Source organism: Molossus molossus, unplaced genomic scaffold, assembly GCF_014108415.1.
Source record: "Molossus molossus isolate mMolMol1 unplaced genomic scaffold, mMolMol1.p scaffold_m16_p_17, whole genome shotgun sequence".
NCBI lineage: Eukaryota > Metazoa > Chordata > Mammalia > Chiroptera > Molossidae > Molossus > Molossus molossus.
Window position 1 is genome coordinate 11,020,541 of NW_023425352.1, and position 22,372 is coordinate 11,042,912.

The window sequence follows — 22,372 nt, forward strand, 5'->3', positions numbered from 1 at the left end:
CATCCCACCGGGATTTTGAGTGGCTGGGTGCAGAAGCCTCGAAAAGCCCACGTCAGCAGACGATGTCACATCTGCTGCGTTTTCCCAGGTCCTCTGCAGGTTGCACACCTGTCCCGTAAGACCTGGCGCCTTCGTGAATTACCCACAGATGCGCATCTGGGAGCAGCCCGGCCAGTTCACACAGCAGGCAGATACGCCTTCATGTGGCAAACACCACTGGGGCCCTGTGCCACCCCCAAGTTAAATATGCCTCAGTGTCCAAGTTCACACTCCTCCAGAGTAAACAGAACACCGGGGGACAGTTGGAGGGGCTCCCCTGTTAAGAAAACAGAAAGGACTTCCGCCGGAATAACAAAGATTAGTCACCAACGGTTAATTAAGGCTTAGAGTGCGCGGTCGTGTATGACCTAATTTAAGTCTGACAACAACCCCGTGAATAAATACCATTATTTACCTCCTTTGCATATGTGGACACTGAGGCATGGACAGATAAATAAACTGTCTCCAAAGTCACATAGATAATGAGTGATGAGATGAGATTCGAATCCAGTCTGTAGAGAGTGAAAGAAGGAGTTGTTGAATATTCTGAGCAAGTTATCAAGATTTGTTGAGTGTCAACCACATAGAATAGGAAGATTATTTACACGGAATAAGTTGAAAGAGAAAATGAATTTCCTGCTGAACTGCCAGACTTGAGCCATCTGGTTGACCCAAGTGATGAGGTAGTTAAGCTTTGGAAGTCTGCTCGGAGGTCTAGGAAGGTGCTGGCTGGTGACATCAAAGGCCTTTATGCTTTCCTTTGACGTTGTAGTGTGGCCCAGGAGGAGATTCGTGACAAACGAGCGGTGAGTAAATAGGTACATGGGTCGGTAGGGGACATCAGGTGGCCCTGACTGCATCTCACACCTCTCTTCTCCCTCCACATATGGCCCCACGAGCCTCCATCCAACATGCCTGGTCCTTTCCCTCCTCGGGGCCTTTGTGCTTACTGTTCCCGTGGCCTGAAACTCTCTTCCCTAGACCTCCATTGGGTTGGCTCCTTCTTGTCCTTCAGCAGGGAGCTGTACACCTCGTCGGTGAGGCTGCCTCTGACCAGCCCTGACGCCTCTGCACTGCCCACTCTGTGACACGTTGTGATGATCTGTCTTGTTTAACTTGCAGTCATGCTTCTCCCACCTGGAATGCAATTCCAGGAGGACAGGGACCTCATCTGTTTTGGCCACTGTGGTACCCCCAGCTGCTGGAACTGTGCCTGGACTTGATGTGGTTATGAATTAAAGAAAGAATGACTGTGCCATGCATGGAGTTCGTGAGCATTTGACCCTTATTCTCAGTGGATTTCAGGGCAGGGGAAGTGAGAGGTCACAGTTTTCAGAAGGATGGAGAAAAGGAGATGTTATTCTTCAGAGAAGCACAAAGAATATGAATATCTTATTAGATTTAAGAGAAATAATTATACATGATCTGCCACAGTTTGTCCAGGGGTAAGAGCCCTGTGCCTTTTCCCCTTTTAACTCACCTCACTGCCAAGTTCCCCTGTGGGTTCCGTGCCCACCCCAAGGGAAATGACCCTACCTGGGGGTTTCTGTGGTTAAAACCACCTAACAGTCATCAGAGCTGGTATGTCTTCTATTGATGAACATTTGGTTGTTTCCAATATTTTACTATTAAAAACAATGCCTTAGTGAATATAACTGTCAATTTCCACATGGATGGTGTATCCAGGATCAATTCCTAAAATTGAATTTCAGGGTCAATAGATCTGTCCATTTAACACATGTCTATGCATGTGGCTATCCTCCCGCCCCTCATTCCCTGAAACAGCAATGAAGGAGAGACCATGAGCTATTCATACAGGTAAGCTTTAGAGAAATGTCATGGTTCTATTGGTTGTAAGCAACCAAAATCAATTCTGGTTAGCTAAATTTTTAAAAAGGGAGAGATTTGAAAGAATATTGAGGAATCTCATGGAATCCATGAAATTATTGAACTATGAGACCCAGGGAAACCCAAGAAATGGGGCCATCCTGGAGACCTCAGTTGTCCTCAGATCCCCTCTGCCTTGGACCTGATTCTGCTGCAGGGACCCCCTGGCTTGGTGCATCTCAGCTCAGAATTCTTAATTATCAGGTGATTGGCCTGGGTAGGTCAGGAGCTGTTCCTGAATTATTTAGCAATGGGGAGTGTCTCCATTTTGGCAAGCCAGGCTGAGGGGACCCACCCTTGTGCACCCAAAGATGGAGCTGAAGTTGTGAGCTGGGCAGCCACTGCAAGAGATATGTGGTTCTGCAGTAAGGAAATGGCAATTCTAAATCAGCTGCCTCTGCCCAATTTGTACAAAAGTTCACAGTCGGTGGCTCAGTGCTGGTAAGGAGGGGATTTCTTTAAAAGTATTGTGTTTATCACATCTTGAAATGATGAAGAGGTGATTGGCATGAGTTAGCAAGGGTGAATGATATTGAGGATATCGTGCTAAGTGAAATAAGTCAGATGGAAAATGTCAAGAACCATATGTTTTCACTTAATATGTGGGACACAAAAGTGCAAGCAATAAATGAACAAACAAGACAAACAAACAAAAATTCATAGACACAGACAACAGTATGGTGGTTACCAGAGGGAAAGGGGGTAGAGAGGAGGTGAAATAAGACAAAAGGGCATCAAATATATGGTGATGGAAAGAGACTTGACTTTCAGTGGTGAACACCCAATGCAATATGCAGATGATGTATTACAGAATCACACACTTGAAACCTATATAATTTTATTAATGAAAGTCACCCCAATAAATTTAATAAAAAATTTTAAAAGAGTGAACAATGTCTGTGGAGACTGGATTTCCTGATTAGCAAATCTGACCAGGACTGTTGTGTTGTTTTAGGAAGAAGCAACTCTCCATTCATGGGCATTTTTTGTTTGACAAGAAGCTGCCATGGAGAAAGTCAAAAGTGAGTGAACCAAAATGGTGCCTCACTCCTGATGACAGCAGTGAGAAAAAGGCAGTATAACAAGACCAGAGCCTAAAGTCTGCACTGACCCCTCACTGCAAAAACCCTCTGATAGCTGACCTGTTTCTTCCCCAGCCCCCAGCTTCCCTGGATGGAGAAATAGGTTAGAGAAGGTGATAGATGGATTGTGAAAATGGTTACAGTTCTTCATACTTCCCCAAATAGCCATACCTTCTGCAGTGTGATCTTGCAGCTCCTTTCATCAACAAATGAAGTCTATTTCCCCATCCCTTTGGCTAGATATGTGACTTGATTTGGTCATTAAATGTGATGGCAGTAACCACTTGGACCAGCTCAAAGCCAGCTGACCCCCAAGTATGTGAGAGACCCAACCAAGATTAATAGCACTGCTGACTCAACACACTCTGACCACAGACACATAAGTGAATCCAGCCAAGACCAGAAGCAGCACCCAACTAACCCAGAAATTACTAATATATGCTTACTGTTTAATGCCACTAAGTTTGGTGGTAGTTTGTTAGGCAGCAGTAGCTAATCAATACACGAACCCAGCTCAGTCAGTTCTGGGACTCAGAAAGAACATTGTACTCACTGTCACCATTCTTGAGCACACAGCATCAGTTAGGGGTGTTATTTCCTAAAACCCACATTTCATCAGTATGCCCTGTACTCTAAAACACTGGCTCCTGTTTAAATGCCCTGAGGCATATAATTGGACTAAGCCCCTAGCAAGACTGGGATCTAACCTGCATCTCCTTCAGAGCCTCCTAAACCAATGAATTCATTCCACACCAGATGGAAAGATTTCTTGGTGAGGCTTTCAAACAGCAATAAAAACTGAAATATGTTGAATAAACTTATATCCTGCTCAACTTCAGGAATTCAGGTTTTGTATTCACACAAATCTGTGGCTCTCTTTTGAGGCAATGATTTCATTTCCACTGAACAGCTCTCCTGTCTTCAAAATGTAAAACTCCTTGAAGGTCACAAAGATACAGATGAGGTCTCCAGCTATCATCTGCCGTGTCTACACATCCAGATGGAGCCAAATCACTGCTTTCCTCCAGCCAATCAGTTCTGTCTTTGTTTTCTCCTTCAATTTCAAGTTCAGAATGCTCAGATACCTTGTCATCTCGATAGAGAACCATCTTATGAATTCTGGGGGAAGAGTAGGATTGATTCAAGCTGGGTTCTCAGAGTCACTTAATTCCAAAGAAGTGTTTGTTCTGAAAAGGCTGTTTTTCTAAAGCTTCCTTACAGTCTAGACACTCACCGGCATTCAACTGAATGAGGCACACACAACATGTAGCCCCTTTAAGAAATTTACAAATGGGATATACAGTCAAGTAAACAAGCAACTGATATGGAGAGATAAGTGCTGAGATGGAGGAAGTCCTGGGCACAGCCGGGATGTGGTGAGGTGGTCTATATCCAGTCTTCAGGGGTGTGTGTAATGGAGGTAAAGAAAGTCTTTCTGGAAGAAGCAACATTCACACAGACAGGAAGTTTATCAGTAGGAGTTAAATAGATAGGAAGATAGGAGAAGAAACATCCCAGGGAGAGGAAGAGTTTGCACGAAGGCCCAGCAGCATCCCAGATCAAGGCCCTTCTAGGGGACAGTGACAGTGTGTAGAACTCCAGAAAGAATGTGGTGAGAGATGATGCTGGAGTCCTAGGTGAAAACCAGACCAAGAGGGTCTTTGTAAGGCTCACTGAAGAATGCGGATTCTATCTCGGGGACCATTGGGAAGATCTCTGATTTGTGCTTTAGGAAAATCAAAGAGGCTGCAGAGAGAAGAGGGGTTGGAGGGAGCCCCACGGGGAGCAGTTAGGAGCATCGGAAAAGCTCAGTCCTCACCTCCTTGTGTGTCATCTCTCCTGAGATGTCTGAGGAGGAGCAGATGGTGGGAAAAACAGCAAAGGTGGGTACTTGCCATGTGTGCCCACCAAGAGGGGGTCATTTTGGACCTGGGCATTTGCCTTAAGCAATAAGGCTGACATCAGTAATAGTATTAATGGACAATATGTCAATATCAAGGAAAGAATATTTCTAAGCTCAGTGCCACATAATATTTGGCACCATTCAATAGTTGTTTTTGGTTCTTCAGACTAACTTCCAAGTTTTGGATTTTAATCATTATATACTAAAGTTTCATTGGAAAAATGAACTCATGATGACAAAGAGAGGAATATATTGCTTCACCATTAGATTTTATTAGCAATAAGAGTCAGTGGTCAGGTGTCATTAGGCTCCTAACATGGAGTGAGAGTGAGCAGAACATCTTCCCTCACAGTTCCTTGACTACAGAAGTTGAACCTGCAGAGAGAAAACAATGAAAAGTCAGCTCATTGTGGTCCACAGTTGGCATCTTGAGCATGGGGCCAGGGTCTGCTCTCCTCTCCCTCTGAGTGAGGGGCACACCTGGTGCCTGAGACCAGACATTGGTAGAGGGAAGACCTCTGTTCTGTGTAAAGGTCTGGATTCTCCTTTTCGATTTTGTTCATGGCTGTGCAATAGCAGAGAGAGGAGATGTCCCTGGACACCTCAAAGGTCAGGGAAGACTCATTTGTCACATTCTAAAAGCATCTACTGAACACTTGGCACATTGTCAACCAACAGAACTTAAGAAGAGTAAGGTCAACAGCATGACAGGAAATCAGCCAAAGTAAACATTTCGAGGCCCTGTAAACTGAAATGACTAATTGTGCTCATTAAAACTGAAGAATACTTAGGATGATTTGGGGCTAATTTTCTTTAATAAATAAGCATATATAAAATTCCTGGCACATAAAGTCCTCAGGAAATGCTCTTTTCTCTTCATCTTCATTTCCTTCTCTGTGGTCTGATGGCAGGCAACTCACAAATGGTGAATTAAATGATAAAAATGAATATTGATAAAAGACACAAGAAATAAAGGGAACACAATAACTGTATATGAATAAAGGTGAACTGAATTTGTTTTGTAGTAGTTAAGAATTTGCTGGATTGACTCCAGCATTCATTTCTGCATATGAATTCTGGCACTAAGTCTTCATTTAATTATCTGTAAAATGGGGATAATACTAGCACCTACCTCCCATCACTACAATCAAGAGAGTAAACACATCTATCACCTCCAAATTTTCCTCCTGCTCCATTGTAACCTTTTCTCTCTATCCTTTTTCATCTCCCCACCTTCTCAGGAAACCCCTGATCTGCTATTACTATGGGCTCATTTGAATTGCATAGAATTTTATATGAATTGAAATCAAATATGTATGCACTATTTTGTCTTTTCCAACTGATATATTTCCATCTCCCTGAAAACCTTCCTTTAACATTTCTCATGTGGATCCACTGGTAATACATTTTTTTTCAGCTTTGGTATATCTGAAAAGTCTTTATTTCATCTTTATCTTTGAAAACTATTTTTGTGGGTATAGAATTCTAGGTTAACAATTTTTCCTTTCAATACTTTAAAGATGTTTCACTGTCTTCTCACTTGCATTTCTGATGAGAAATTTGCTGTAATTATTATCCTTATTTCTCTGAATGTATATTTTTCTTCTGGCTGCTTTTAAGATGATCTCTTTATAACCAGTTTTGAGCAATTTGATTTTGATATGTGTTGGTTAGTTTTCTTCATGTTTCTTGTCATATCACTTGGTTCTGTGGGTTTATAGTTTTCACCAAGTCTGAAAATTTTTGAATCATTGTTTCTTAAAATATATTTTTCTGTCTCCTCCTTTAGGGTCTTCAATGAGAAGTATAATATACTTCTTGAAGTTATTTCACTGCTCGCTGATGGTTTTTTTTTCCACTTTTGAAATCTTTATCTCTGTGTTTATTTTGGATAGTTTCTATTATGCTTTTAATTCACTAATCTTTCTTCATCGATGTCTAATCTGCTGTCAATTGCACCCAGTGTACAGGGTGGGGCAAAAGTAGGGTTACAGTTGTCCATATATAAAATAATTCAATAATTAACAAATAATAATAATACCATAATGCTCACAACTGCAAAACTACTATTGTCCTACACTGTTTTTGTTTTTCTATTTCAAATATTATAGTAGTAGAAATTAAATCAGACTCTTCTTTCATATATACCATGCCTCTACTGAGTTTCTGGACAAATAAGATACAAGTTTAGCCCTGGCCGGTTTGGCTCAGCGGTTGGAGCGTCTACCTGCGGTCCGGAGAGACGCGGGTTCGGTTCCCGCTAAGGGCATGTGCCTCCGTTGCAGTTTGTCCCCGGCCCTGGTTGGTCGTGCGGGTGGCAGCCACTCGATGTGTCCCTTTCACATCGATGTTTCCTTCTTTCTCTCTTTCTCTCTCTCCCTCCCACTCTATCTGTACAAAAAATGGAAAAATGTCCTCGGGTGAGGATGGAAAAAAAAAAGATACAAGTTTAATAACTGTTTTGATGTCTCTGCCTGCTATTATAACATTTGTGTCAGTTCTGGTTTGGTTTTCATTGATTGATTATTCTCTTCATCAGAGGTTGCATTATCTTGATTTCTTTGTATACCTGAGAAACTTATTTAACATCATATTGTATGGATTTTAGCCTGTTTTCTGCTGGATACTTTTGTATATTTACAAATTTTCTTGAGCTCTGTTATGGAATGCAGTTAAGTTATTTGGAAACAATTTGAAACTTCCAGGTCTTGCTCAATCTAGGCTAATTGTTTCCCGCTACTGAAGGAAGACCTTCCCAAATATTCTACCTAGTGTTTCCTGAATTATAAGCTTTCCAATTTGGCTACCAGAAACAAGTACTATTCCCAGCCTGGCAAGATTAGTGGGCACTGTTCTCTCTAAGTCTTTGAGGTAGATATTTCACTGGCCCTAGATCGTTTCCCCACACATGTCTGCTGCATATTCAAAGGAACTTTCTAGATTTCTGAGATTCTCTCTGTAGCTCTCTTTCCTCTCTGGTACTCTATCCTTTGAAATTTAGTTACCTTGGATTTTCTGGATTTTTAGCTCTGTCTTCTGAACTCAGGAAGTCCACTGGATTCAATCTGAACTTTTCCTCCTTGTGAGACATCCTGGAAATACTCTCCAGGCAGTAAGCTAGAACATCTGTAAGGCTCAGCCTTATTTGCTTCTTGTCTCTCAGGGGTCACTTTCCTTTGTTGCCTGATGTTCAGTGTCTATAAAGTATTATTTTATATATTTTTTGTCTGAATTTTTGGTTGCTTCAGTCGGGAAGGTAAATCCAGTTGCTGTTGCTTCATCTTTGCCAGAAGCAAAAGACCCCTCATTGGGCTTTTATGGAGACTGAATGATATGAGGACAAAGGAAGCATAGCACCGTGCCTCAGAATGTGGCTTCATACTCAAATCACTGGGTTAATATTGGTTTGGGGATGATTAGCATCATTATCAGCTCACTATTTCTGGTGGTTCACCATGCTAACGATCCTTTGGCTCACACACACTTTCGTTTTAGTTAGAATCAAAGGTTGACCTTTGTCTTCAGGAAGAGGGCTGATGATCCAGAATAGCGTATTTGTATTCCTTGATAAGCTAAGTGTCTTCCTGACGATTTAAGTGGCAATTTGATGAACTCAGGACATTTGGGGTAGATACATAGCACAAGGCACAGCAGCTGAATAAAATCATTCTTCTCACCTTAGATCATGAAACCAGATTCTCATTCTAATACAACTTGTGTTAGATAACAACACTCATCTACAAATCCATTGTAGTTGTTTTCCTAAAGTTCTACACTTTCTCCTAAAGAAACAAAAAATATCAGGAAGCAGCTGTGGGTGGGATGTAGAAGAAACATTGCAGGAGATTTAACTTCAAGCAAACTCACAGTGGGAATAGAACTATAAGTGTGATTCAACACTTCAAATCTGTTTGGATTTTTATTACTTACACTTTTCCATCATTTCTTTCCACCGTGATCTGGGATGCTCCCACTCTGGGTAGAGTTGGGTTGATCACATTGTTATACCAAACAAATTTAACCACCTGCAACTCTCCCACATCCACATCGGAGTCAAATTCATTGGAATGAATACTGTCTGGTCGGAGAACGCCCCTTGGGAATGAAAAAGTTAATGAAAACATACATGAGCATACATAAATATACATACATGTTTCTAAAAGTAGCTAACAGTGCATCTTTAGTATGATGATTAATAGTACATTTGTCATTCTAGTGTTTTGGATAAATGCAGACATCTATGCTAACTCAGTGGTATTTTGTCAACCATCAATAATTCATATTACTTCAGTCATTCTTACTTTAATAAGACTTCAAACACGTTTTAGTCATAATCCTCCCACAATTTCATAAGTGATGACATCATTATGTCATCTTTTCCTGGTTGTTTTGTGGACAGAATGATTATTTACTGATTATAAATCAGATGCCACTCATCAAAGTAAACATTGGGTATTTTCTCAGGAAACCGCAGAGAAAAAATTAGAAACACAGTTCTGAAATGTATCAAGGTGCAAGGGTGAAATAATCTCTTCCTTTTGATGATATGTGGCAGTGCCATATGCTCATATAGTAATAAATAAACTCTTAAGTCCATAACATACATTGACTGTGGGAGGTATTCCAACATTTAAGAAACTTAGAGTTCATTTTACTCACTTGAAAATTTCGTACTGCTTAGAGTTTCCCATGTCTCCAAACAAAGAAACTAGCACGTGTCCTCTAACCTTCTTTCCGGACAGAGTAACAGTGACCTTATACCTCCAACCTGCAGGGGGTGGTGGTGCAAAATGTCAGTTTGCGGAGAAGATACACTAAAAACGAGCTAACTTGAATTCCACTATTGCTGCATTTTGAATAATTCATATATGGTATTGGTAGTTCTTCTAACAGCCTTAGACATTCCTTTATCTAAAAGTTCAGAGGACGGGCATTGGGGGAAGGGAAGAGCATGAAATCTTTCCAAAGTCAATAGATTGCCAAAGTCAAAGACAAGGGAAAAGGTACTATCTTTTGCTTTCAATGTTTTCAACCTATTTATTCTTAAATGTTAGAAGAACTTTATGTTAAATCATAGGAGAAAACAGTAGACTATGACATTGTCATCAGTTTACTTCATTTTCATAGATCATATTTTAGAGCACTGTCATCTTTTTGTCTAAATAGTCTACATTTGTTTTTAAAATTCTACAATTGAACTTTCCATTGTCAATGGCAATGAACTAATTTGTGGTAACTGATTCATGATACTAGTCAATAGTAAATTACCCATTTTTACCATTTTGAGCTAGTCTGGGATATTTGGGGGGTGGGATACAATTTGGCTTTAGTTTTTACAATGCAGCTAAGCTCATTGATTCCCAACAGAATTGTTTTCTCCTCTATTACCTAGAAGAGAAGCCTGGCATCTCTAATCCGAGCACCCCTGGAGTCTGCAATCCTAAATATCTCTTGAATCTGTCCATTCCTTTTGGTTTCCACAACCTCTGCCATCTCTCTCCTGAATTACTTTTCTCTCTATACGAAACCTCAGAATGTCGCTCAGTGAAACTTTTGACGGAATTATGACGAGGCTGGAGTAGAAGCAGCCTCCTGAATTCAGCACCACAATCAAAAGTAAAGAAAGATATTCTTGTTTCATTCATCGTTTAGTCCCCAGACACTGTTCTACCATCCAAATGAGCTGAGCACAGCATTTGAGTATTTTTCCACATTAGGGAGGGGTGTTTCAAACTCCTGTACAGAAAAGCGATTTTACGCATTTCACTGGGCATGAGAAAATACATAGTGTTAAGACTTTAAGTCAAACCAAATAGAGACTTACGGGCAAAATTGTTGGCATCACCAGTGTTTAGATAAAATGTCTGGCCTACTTCCTTTGTTTTCCCAGCAAATCTGTCTGCATAATGACCCATCTGTGGGCAGCCTTCGCTTGGACAGGGGAAGCATTTGTTCTGGGGAAATAAACAAGTGGCAAATGAGGGCACTCTTTCTTATAACAGTGCATGATCTTTTCTTCATGTGTTGTTACAATTAAAATATTCTGTTCTGGTGGTAAAAGAGGGTTTAACAGTGTCTCAGCAAAAGCTAAAAATGCATCTCATTATTTACAGTGATGAATCAGCAATTTCACTGGTAAATGACACAATACTAACAAAATATAAAAATCACACAAAAGAGAATTTATGTTTAAATTTATATATACATATTTTAATCTTTTCCCCTTTGCTCCAAGCGCCCCAACATATTCATCTTCCTGCAGGTGGTTAGAATTTATTTTAGAAAGTTTGCAAGACATAGGGCAGGAGGTGATAATTAGTCCTTGATTCACAAAATAGGATCCAGTAGGAGGACAAAGACTCAAAAGTCAGGTTTGTCTCAATTCCTTTAGCTCTCACTCAGCATAGCCAAGCCTAGAGAATTCAGATCTCAGAATTCTCTCAGCGTGGAGAGAAATTGTCCCAGTTGGATGTTTAGAATTAGCCTTAAGATTGGAGTCTAGAAAAGACGGACATCATACAGAAACTTCAGGCCAAGGAATTGTGGGAAGAAGAGAGGGAAAGGAAGGAGCAGAGCGGGAAGGACAAACAGCATTTCCACTATGGAAGGGCAAGGTCGTTCTACTCCTGGATCCGTGGGCCAGGGGGGGACTGTGCTGAGTGTACAGGGTCTGCATCCGGCAAAAGCTAAGGGGAAACCGAGCCAGGAAAAATGGCCAAAGTTCTCTGAGGGGATTGCCTAAGCCAGAAGAGTAGATGCCCCCCGAATTCACCATCAGACATTTGCTATGGGCCCATCAATTAGGCAGACCCCAAGTTCTCCCTCTGCCCAGGACACGCTGACCACTGCCACCATGATCATCTTGTCTAATATCAGCTTGGAATGAAAGGCTGAGAAATCTGCAAGACTGAGAATGTTTTTTATCAAAGTGTCTGAGCATCACCTAAAAGGACTTTTTCTATTACTGAGTCATATTAAGTTTTAACTGAATGAAAACTTAAATCTTCTGTTTGTTTTCCCCATTACTTAGGGAACAGAGATTTGGGAGGAAGATAAAAATAAAGTTAGACTAAAGAAGGAGGGTGTTCTAGTTGTATATGTAAGCTGCACTGTTAATAAAATATGCACACACCTCCCCCTAACACACACATAATAAGCCACAGTTGTTGAATGCTAATTATTATATTTTAGGTTCTGGGCTAAGCAATTAACATGTCATCTCATTAAATCCTCCCACCAAATCTATGAAGTCTACCATTATTATTTTCATTTAGAAATGAAGAAATTGCCTTAGAAAATTCAAGTATTTTGCCCCAAATCATTCAGCACTTTAAAGGTGAAACCTGGATTTATATTCTCTCTCTTCATCACTAAGGCATATCTTCTTGGTAACTATGACTTCACCTGGCATATTACTTGAAATTTTATTTATTAAATGACATAGGTTATACATTTTCATTTGGAAAAAAAGGTATAGTAAAAGGAAAATCAATTAAAAATAAATAGCCAACAGATATGTCATATTCAAGATCACATTTGAAGATCTTAACCTAGAAGTCTAGAGAATACCAAACAAGATAAAAACTTGAAAAAAACTTGACAATTATGATATTGCACAGAAATATCCACATGCTCATTATTACAATAGTTTTATAAGACCAGCGTTTAAGACACATTTTCTTTTTTTTTTTTTTTAAATCCTCATCCGAGGACATTTTTCCATTTTTTGTACAGACAGAGTGGGAGGGAGAGAGAGGAAGAGAGAGAGAGAGAAACATCGATGTGAAAGGGACACATCGAGTGGCTGCCACCCGCACGACCAACCAGGGCCAGGGACAAACTGCAACCGAGGTACGTGCCCTTAGCGGGAACCGAACCCGGGTCTCTCCGGACCGCAGGCGGATGCTCTAACCGCTGAGCCAAACCGGCCAGGGCTTCTTTTTTTTTTTATCCTCACCCGAGGACATTTTTTTTTGTTGTTCAGGTAGAGTGGGAGGGAGAGAGAGGAACAGAGAGAGAGAGAGAAACATCGATGTGAAAGAAACACATCGAGTGGCTGCCACCCGCACAACCAACCAGGGCCGGGGACAAACTGCAACCGAGGTACGCCCCCTTAGCGGGAACCGAACCCGGGTCTCTCAGGACCGCAGGCCGACGCTCTAACCGCTGAGCCAAACCGGCCAGGGCTTAAGACACATTTTCTATGTTCATCAGCATCCTATAGCCACAGCTCAGATTTCCATAGACTATTTTTTTGACCTAGAATTATTTCCAAAACAAGATTGAACATTTATCTGCCACGTGCAAAAGTGAGAGAGCAAGATAGACATGAGACATTTCAGTAGACAAACCAGTTTCTCGAAAGTTCCCCAGTACCTTCTCTCTATTAAAATAAATCTGTATGACTAAACTATGGCAGTCACATAGCCAAGCCTCCTGACTGCATGTCATGGACAGGGGAGCACACCAGCCATGAGACATGGTGGTCCCAAAGTCCTTCGGGGTCAAGGTGGAGTCTACTTACTTCAGTGAAAGCCTTGTAAGAGGCACAGGGGAAGCCAGCAAAGCCGTCAGGGTGGAGGATGCTGTCAGAGTAATACTTGTAGCTTCTCAGGTGGTTACAGGCAACAAAGTCACGAGAGCCTTAAAATCAGACATGACTGCGAATCAGCGACAGAGCTTATTTTTCCAAGTTAACGTCATGATCAGAATATAGTCAAGTTGTTGAATAGATTTCCCTAATTAGGGTGAACACATGGTGGTCACAGGATAAAATCATCTATGAACTGCATTTATGATTCGTGATGAAATTAGCAGTACTGTTTAAGCGGATAATAGTTATGCTATAGCTAATGGAGAAATAACATTAGAAGGAAAAGATAGGTCCGTGTAGTTATACATATATAACTTAGTAAAGCATTTTCTGAATTTGATCCTTGGAAAGTTGACTACAAATGCATTTTCTTCCTTGCGGTCTCCTATGGCACGTCCCCCTACGAAAAGCCCGTACTTGGAGATACAGTTAAAAGTCCTCTGTGTTATAGAAAACGTGAGGCCTGTACAATGCCAAAAGAGTTAGCAACTTTAGCAGAACAGGACACAGATTTCCCCCCAAGAAAAACCTTTCATGCGCACAATGGTTTTACCTTCCCAGATCCCATCGATGTCAACAATCTGAGAGAGAATGTTCTTCTGGCAACCGGGCATCTCAATCCCTCCATTTGGAAAGAAATCCAGGTGTCCCACGATTTGGCTCATTCCAAACCCTGAGGAATTTTAAAATATGCGAAAGATGATGTTAATATGTGGACTGAAAACCCTCTAAAATACTCTGAAGTCCGGACCCCAAAACCACCCTAGGAGGACAAACTGAGGAACTCACCCATATTGGGGATGATGGGGGCAGCGTCCGTGTGAATCACATCCACAAACTGAGCATCACTAGAGTCCAATCGGACTAATTCGGGGGTCCCCTCAAAGCATGGCTCAGCTGGGTCCAACCCTGAAGACACAAGATGTGTCATATTAGTATCGACCGGTGTGCCCGCACCTCACCTGCCTTCGTTAGTGCCCAACCTGTGCCAGCGCTGGCGGTCACTGGGAGTCATGCGTGGAAGAGTCTAGCTGGTTCTTTCCTACCTTAGCATTTCCTGAAGGCAAATCTGTGTCTCACTGACTATTCACACTGAAGTGAATGTTCCTCAAACTGTGCGATGTGGCTGTATTCACAGATACTTGCTCACGGGGACAACCCCGATCCTAGCAGCAGTTACAAAGAAAGAGCCAGACGCTGGGAAACACCGGACTCCTAGAAGCTGCTCTGGCGAAAGGGGTCCCCTCTCGACTGTGACATCCCCTGAGGGCCAGGACCGTGGCTTTCACGGTCACCAGGACCACAGCTGCGCACAGTGCCTGGCTGACGCGGCTCCGTAAACATTTACAGACTGTGGGAGAGAACATTCTCCCCAGCAATGAATGATAGACATTCCAGATGCCTCCACCAATGCCAACGTAGCCTACTTATCCGAAGGAGTCGAAAGAAAGTCCGAGTGGGAGGGCAGAGGAGCAAAGTGGCTGTTTCCTGGAAAAGTCATCTGTCAGATGCAGGATAGCAAAGTCCTTCTTAGAAACTTATAGGGCTGTTGTAGGACCTGAGCATCCAACATGTGACCCCAATGGCCCGATGCAAGTAGTCTGAGATTTGTAAAATAGTATGTTTTATCTAATTAGCCGCACACAGAACTGGCAGCCCAGGGCTGCCTGACCACCTGCCTCCCACTCAACTCTTGGGTTGTGGTTGATGAAATTTGGGCTAATTATTGATGGCTATTGAATCAGAATATAATTAATTATATGTTTTTGAGCTCTTGGGGTTTAATTCTATTTATTTTTATTCTATTACTTATGCTGTTTATCTTCTTCATGACACATGTCCTTTGTGAATGCTTGAATAGGGGAAAATAGATAGAAATACAATTCTAGATGTTTTTAATTCACATTTTAGTCACATGCAATATTTATTCGTTAAACAGGGCTCTGTAGGCCGAAGATTGGTGTCAATAAAAAATTCACGAGGGCTCAGCAGACGCTGATTTCTGATTATGTGGCCCAGTTCAGGAAATGTGAAAACCTGCCTCCTGTGGTGAAAAGCAGAACTGCACCAGATTTCCATCCTTTCAGACACCACGTGGGCTACATGTCGTCTAATTTTGTGGCTGTTACTGTTTTGACCCACCTGTGATCCGTGCAACAGTCCCATTGGTCCTCCTTCCCGCCTCCCCAGCAGCGTGGGAGCCCAGGCTGTGGCCGATGATATGCACGTTGGAAGGCGAATACCCGAATGCCGACTGTTGGGAAGAACACGTCATCAGAATGTTTTCAAAAACTGAAATTCAACATGGATACAGACGGGAAACCTCTGAAAACTTGAGTTTTAAGAAGACATACTCCCCACCCTTCAAAGCCATTAATTCTTATAATTTTTTTTCCGTTATAATAGAAAACGGTGATGAGTTTTTTGTTGTTGTTGTTGTTTTTCAATGGTGATGGTTTTAACATTTAAACTGGTAGAATTAGGGCTGTGTTGTTGTTTTGCGATGCAGAGAGACCCTTTGATGGATATGAGCAATTGTTACCCAGAGGTAGTCAAGTAAGTATCTGGAGCAGGAAATGATATTCATTGTTTAGGCATGCTCAAGTTTAACATTTTCTTTATTTTTAGTAAGAAATAAGGTTGGCCTGTAATCATTGTGCTTCTCTTAAAAAACAAAAAACTAGTTTAATCTTGAGGATGACATTGTCATGTCAACTCGGTTGAATAACTTGTAAGATTAAAGAAATCCCGGGGGCCCTGGCCAGTTTGGCTCAGCGGTTGGAGCGTCGGCCTGCGGTCCGGAGAGACCCGGGTTCGGTTCCCGCTAGGGGCACGTGCTTCGGTTGCAGTTTGTCCCCGGCCCTGGTTGGTCGTGTGGGTGGCAGCCACTCGATGTGTCCCTTCACATCGATGTTTCTCTCTCTCTCTCCCTCCCACTCTATCTGTACGAAAAATGGAAAAATGTCCTCGGGTGAGGATAAAAAAAAAAAAAAAAATTAAAAAAAGAAATCCTGGGGACATTCAGTAGAACAACCTACCTGGTTGCTTGGATAATATCACATTTAAAAAAACAAACAACTAGTTTATTGACCTCAATAGGCATAACGATGAAGACCAAAGACCGAATCTGGATTTTGTGTGCGTGTGTGCTTTTTTTTTTAGCCAAGGGAAAGTGGATCTCAGCAGAGAACTGTCCTTAGCAATTAGCATACCTATAGCATCTTGTTGTTGTTCTTTGGAGGAGAATCCAGAGAGCAATGTGCATGAGCTTTTACGTGCAAAAGTTACCTGAAGGACTTCAATGAAGTAGGCCACTTCTGCCCCCACAATCCGGATGTTCTGTGAGGCCTGCGTGTACCCCGTTCGGGAGCCGCTCTTCCAGTCCACACAGATGCAGTTCACGCTTTCCACCTGGAACATGTTCTGGCGGGAGAGGCACACGCATAGGTAAGTGATTCAGAATCTGTCTTAATTCCCAATGGATACATTTGCGACCCAGGATGTACAATATCATGCTTGCTTTTAACCCCAAAGCAATGAATAAAACTTCTCTTCTATTAGGGATATGGAGACCTTTTTAAAGTTTAACACTGACTTCAAACTGGAGGGATGGTCATAATGGGAACTGGATTCTTGAGGTTTCTACTGCAACAGTTACATAAACAACTGTTTCAGGGGGAAAATATGTAAAATGTGGTACATTGAGTTGTCTCATTAGAGCCTCATAATGTCCTAAGACCACACCATCCGTTACTAAAATATGCCCCAGGACATTGCCTGTCTTGTTCACTGGCTGTATCCTCAATGAACAGTTCCTGGTACACAGTAGGTGCTCAATAAATATTTATTGAATGAATGAATAAATGAAAGATTATGTTAGGACCTTAAATATTAACTATATTGAAGGTAAAAGAGTAAGCTTTTCTATAATGGAACAACTAATCAATTTTGGACAAACATATTGTACATTACGGATGAGCTATTTCACATAAAAGTATAATCTACTAGGTACCTACTGGAAGCTTTGTTGGATGAGGGTCAATGAGAGTTTTGTGACTGTTAGATCTGGTGGCAATGTTGTTTGTTTGAGATGTGTTTCTACCTATTCCCACCATTTTTCCAAGAAGAATTTGAAAAGAAGGAAGCAATCTTAGAAACGATCTCCCAACTCTTTTATTTTACTGATAGAAAAATTCAAAGAGGGGAAACAATTAGCTAATGTCATAGGTAGAGTCAGACTGGAATATAGGACCTTTAGTCTTCTAATGTAATCTACTTTTCTCCATCGGAGTGCAAGGAAAACACATCTATGTTTGAGATCACAGAAATAATTGTATACACCTATCTAAAGGTCTGCATTCCTATTGAGCTGAAAATCACTTATTTTTTCTTCACTGTTATATAGAAATGTATTACCCCCCCCCCCCATAATCATCAACTTTAAATTATTTTAGAGATACGCTGTGGTTTTACTGATTGTTTCTGAACGTGTGGAGTGAATTGGCTAATTTTGGCTGTTTTCAGGATGAGCAGAAACTCTTTGGAGTTCTCTCAAGTCAGCCTTTGACTGGAGTCATAGACAGGGCTGAAATCAAATGGGATTATACGGACCTTAGTGTCTTTTCCCTTGAGACCCCTGAAGACGTGACGGCCACACTTGGCCATAGAAGCTTGATAAATAAATGAAGCAATGATAATGTTCCTTGAGCAGTTACCTAACAGCTTCTAGGAAATTTTGTCCTGTTTGGCCTTCTTTCTTTTTTTAATTCTTCATTATCACAGGGCACCCAGCCAAAGACAAATTAAAGAAAATAGCATCCCTACTACTGTGGAAACAACAGAAGCCAGAAATGAAAACCTACACAGTTTTCCTAGATATTGCTACCATAGGACTTCACAGAGTAGCAAGTGGAAATTAAAGGAGAATCATTCTTTAAATGATACAAAACTCATAATATAAAATGAGTTATATTAGCTCTTTATATGGACACGAAAACCTATTAAAAAATTAAAAGCTATTGAAACTACAACACATGTTGTATTAGTAAGGCAACATATGTTACTAAATTTTGAAAAAACTCTGTGTTCTTTATTGAATAACTACTACCCAGAGCCTCCAAACGCCTGCCAACCTTTCTACTCTGATTGTGCCAGGCCCTCTCCACCTCCCCTGGGAACCCCAGGATCAGAGGCTCGTCCAGTGTCGTGATGGCCAGCATCTGTCCTGATTGGTGGGGCGGAGCCTTCCCCATGGTCAATGATCCTCCAGAAACGGTCCTCCCTTAAGAGATGAGCGGTCTCACCTTGCACATATTGGCCAGCCAGCTTTCTTCTCCCTTGTCTATAAAACCGTGAATAATGAAGCGGGTTTTTCTATCCATTTTGAAGTTGGAGACCTCAATAGTTGATGGATCTGCAACGAGTTCCTATTTGGGGGAGAAAAGTATCGAGTGTCAAGTTTCCTACAGACTCCAGTAGAACTGTCTGTACAGGGAAGTAGGCGGCAGGAGAAGGTTCCCCGGACTCGGGAGCCTTGTGAGGAAGGAAGGGTTCTCCCAGGTCAACCACACCCCCTGCGATCACCGCCGAGTCGCTACGTTCCAGACGTTGCAACATGTTTGCAGTTGTTCAACTTGGGATAATATGTGTGCTGTAACACTGGTGGTAGGGGTCTCATCCCCATGCAGTGAAAGGTGTGTGTGTGTGTGTGTGTGTGTGTGTGTGTGTACAAATATTTTATATGCGTAAAATATGTTGGAAGAACCTGGCCAGAGTGGCTCGGTTGGTGGGAACATTGTCCCGTGCACCGAAAGGTTGCCGGTTTGATACTGGTCAGGTACATACAGGAGACAACAGGTTGATGTTTTCTGTCACTAAGATGTTTTTCTCTCTCTGTCTCTCTCTAAGCATATCCTCAGGTAAGGATTTTAAAGAATATATTGGAAGAGTATATATAATATTGAGATATATATGTGTGTGTGTGTGTATAAGTATACATATATTCATATTTAAAATTTTTTAAATGGTACCATAGTGGTAGGATAGGAACAATATAGGTGCTGGACCTTTTATAAACAAAGTTACATAAAATAATACTTAAGCTTACAGTCCTAAAAGTGTACAAAGATGTAAATTCCACTGATTTACTCCCTTTAACAAACTTAAAATTCAAGATCCTTGTCATGGAAGAGATGGAACTCAGTTCTGAAAACACTGAGCATGCTCACCTGGAAGGAGGTTGGGTTCTCGTTGGTGTACAGGAGGAAGCGGGTATTGACCTCTTTGGGGCCCCAGGGCAATATTTTGAGGGGTCTTTCCACAATTCCTGCCCAGGGGGCCTCATCGCTGAAGCAGCCAAGTCTCTGGAAGCAGATTTGTTTTCCTGCAATCACCCAGAAGGGGTTCAAGGATATGAGTTTAGCCAGAATGTTCTTTATAACGGTCTCTCTGGCAAAATATGAGTTCAATGATATTTTGTGGCAGATGTTCCTCCTCCTTATCCCCAAACGTCTTCCTATCTATGCATTCACCAAACAGCTTCAATAGACAACATCCAAGCTAAAGACAGGCTGTGGCTCCTCGTCTCTACCAGGTGGGACCCCCTCGCTCCCTTCATCTCTCTCTGCGGTCCTGTGTGGGGTCCCGTGTAGCCTCTCCACTCAGATGTCTTTCATGAGCCATTGGTTCCCAATAAAGAGCAAGCCTTGTGTCCCCAGGCCTTGGTAGAGGGGCGAGACTCTCAGCTCCCCACAATAGCTACTACTCCTACTATTAATAGAGACTTTGTCCTCCTCAAGGACCCTTCCTTTGTGTTGTTCTTTTATGGGGTAACATTTAAGCCTAGAGTTGAGTCAAACCATGGATATTCTCAAAACATGGCTGTGTGCCAGGTGCTGGGCAAGATGTTTTACATGACTAAGTCGCACATTGATCCTATGAGAGCAGTGGACGTATACGCCCATTTCACAGATGATGATAGTGAAGCAGAGAGGTTAAGAATTTTGCTCGGGCAATACATTTGTGGCTGGTGGAACTGGGGTTTAAACCTCACAGGATGCCAAGGAAGGTTGCTGAATTTAGCAAATAACGATACAAGTTAGAGTATCATAGAAATAATGAATAGTTTTTAGAGAAAGCTACTGCATTTTTGTTGTTGATCTGAAATTCAAATTCAAGTGGGTGTCTTAGCTTTTATCTGGCAACCTCACTCCAGGTGCTCCTGCTCTTAATCATGCACCTTTATGGCTCTGCTCCTTACCCTCACTGTGGCTTGAATTCAGCCGTCATAGCCCTTCTTGCAAGTACTCAGCACCATATAAATATACTTACTTACCTACTACTGCTCCCAGCAGCAGAGAAAATGTCCAGGTTAGAAGCATCTAAACAAAGTTAAAGATACGAGTGAATCTGGCTCAGTTAGTTTCAAAAGATTGGCATCATTCAAGTTCAGTTGGCCCTTTGGGGGGGGGGGGTAGGTAAATACTAACGAACGAGGCTTGGAAAACGTGTTCCCGACTCACCGTGGCAGTCCCGGCAGGTCCCGCACACAACCAGATGGCACTCACGGGCCCTTTTATAGGCAAACCTTATCTCTTTGTTCCATGGAAAAGTGACTTGAAAGGAGCGGAGGTTCCAAGGATGCATTTCTAATTTTAATCACAAACAAACTGAAATTGACAGAGTAGGTAAAGTTTCCCACGGTCCCTGGGGTAAGACGGGGAAAGGGGAGAGACGAGCAATTCTCTTCCAGTCTGATTATACGATGCTCAGAACCACCAAAATGTCATCGTGTTAACAGCTCTGGTCTGCCTCTCTTCAAATTTACAGTTCTCGGTGCAGGTCTGTGGGTATGTGTGAATAAAATTGTTTTCACAGGTTTGATAGCAACATTCTTCAAAGCAAAGACGAAAAGCTTACCTGCACAGCCAGTGTGTGCTTCACCTTGCCTTAGCCTCCAAAGCAGTAAAACAGAGGCAATTCTTCAAGGAAGTTTATTCTTTTAAGGAAAGCACTTGATATTTTGCTTCAACAGTCCATAGAACAAGTTTATTTCTCAACAAGAATATGGAAAAAAAGAATAATTGAACTGACAAAAGGAATTGGAGATACTTCTAAGAGTATAGAGGTGAAATTAGTGATCCCACCATCGAATGAAATTATGAATAAGAGAGAAAGATAAAATTAAACTTGGAAAAAAGTTGTCTGGAAAAAAAAATAATCTGAAAGAGAAGTATCTGATAGAAAAGAACTAGGATATTTTCAGTTGGTAATAGATTGCTTAAGATAAAGTTTTAAACTACAGTAGTGGGGTATCGTAATTTTAAGAAACTGTTGCCATTTAGTGTGACAACATCTCAGATACAGACTGAATCATTTGAAGTTGCCACATTTGTAGGTCAAAAAATTCAGTTCCCTGACATAGTTTACAGATTCAGAAAAAAGCAATACAATGATTTGTCTATGAGGCAAGTTCAAGAAAGTTGGGTAAAGGAAATGTTAAAATCAGGGACAGAAGGTGCAAGAAGGAATTCCATGAATGGCACATAGCAGATCCTTAACATCTCCCTGTTGAATGAATGAACAAACAAATGAGGAAATAAAAATAGAAAGCAATTTATTTTGCATAATTGCTACAGTAAAAACTGCCTGTACAATCTCACAGTAAAGAACTGTGATTTTCTGAAGCCCTTCTTACTCAAACCAAGCAAATAAACCAACAAATCCCCCAAATGTGAGCCAATGTTCACTTTGGAGTTTACTATGAAGTAAAATATATTCTGCGTGAATTATGAATAATTCACACAAATTTCTAAATTGGCATTTTAGATAGTACAAAATTTAATCCTTAATTCAGGTGACCTTTGTTCA

The 22,372-nt window shown here is 41.4% G+C and overlaps 1 protein-coding gene across 3 annotated transcripts; it reads right to left on the reverse strand.

The window, feature by feature from the left end:
- Positions 1-5,222: 5,222 nt before the first annotated feature.
- LOC118632241 (pancreatic triacylglycerol lipase) lies at positions 5,223-20,883 on the reverse strand. Of its 3 annotated transcripts, XM_036265149.1 has the most exons (13): positions 20,838-20,883; positions 19,732-19,886; positions 18,808-18,930; positions 16,793-16,927; positions 15,647-15,758; positions 14,294-14,413; positions 14,058-14,177; positions 13,436-13,554; positions 10,736-10,865; positions 9,571-9,679; positions 8,844-9,006; positions 7,940-7,944; positions 5,223-5,286 (listed from the first exon to the last, which is right to left on the reverse strand). In XM_036265149.1, exons 1-13 carry the CDS (start codon positions 20,881-20,883, stop codon positions 5,223-5,225), a joined length of 1,401 nt encoding a protein of 466 aa, XP_036121042.1. The 3 variants fall into 3 exon arrangements, with proteins under 3 accessions (XP_036121042.1, XP_036121043.1, XP_036121041.1); XM_036265150.1 differs by lacking the exon at positions 7,940-7,944 and having other exon boundaries at positions 8,842-9,006; XM_036265148.1 differs by lacking the exon at positions 7,940-7,944 and having other exon boundaries at positions 8,842-9,006; positions 19,717-19,886.
- Between the last annotated feature and the right edge of the window lie 1,489 nt (positions 20,884-22,372).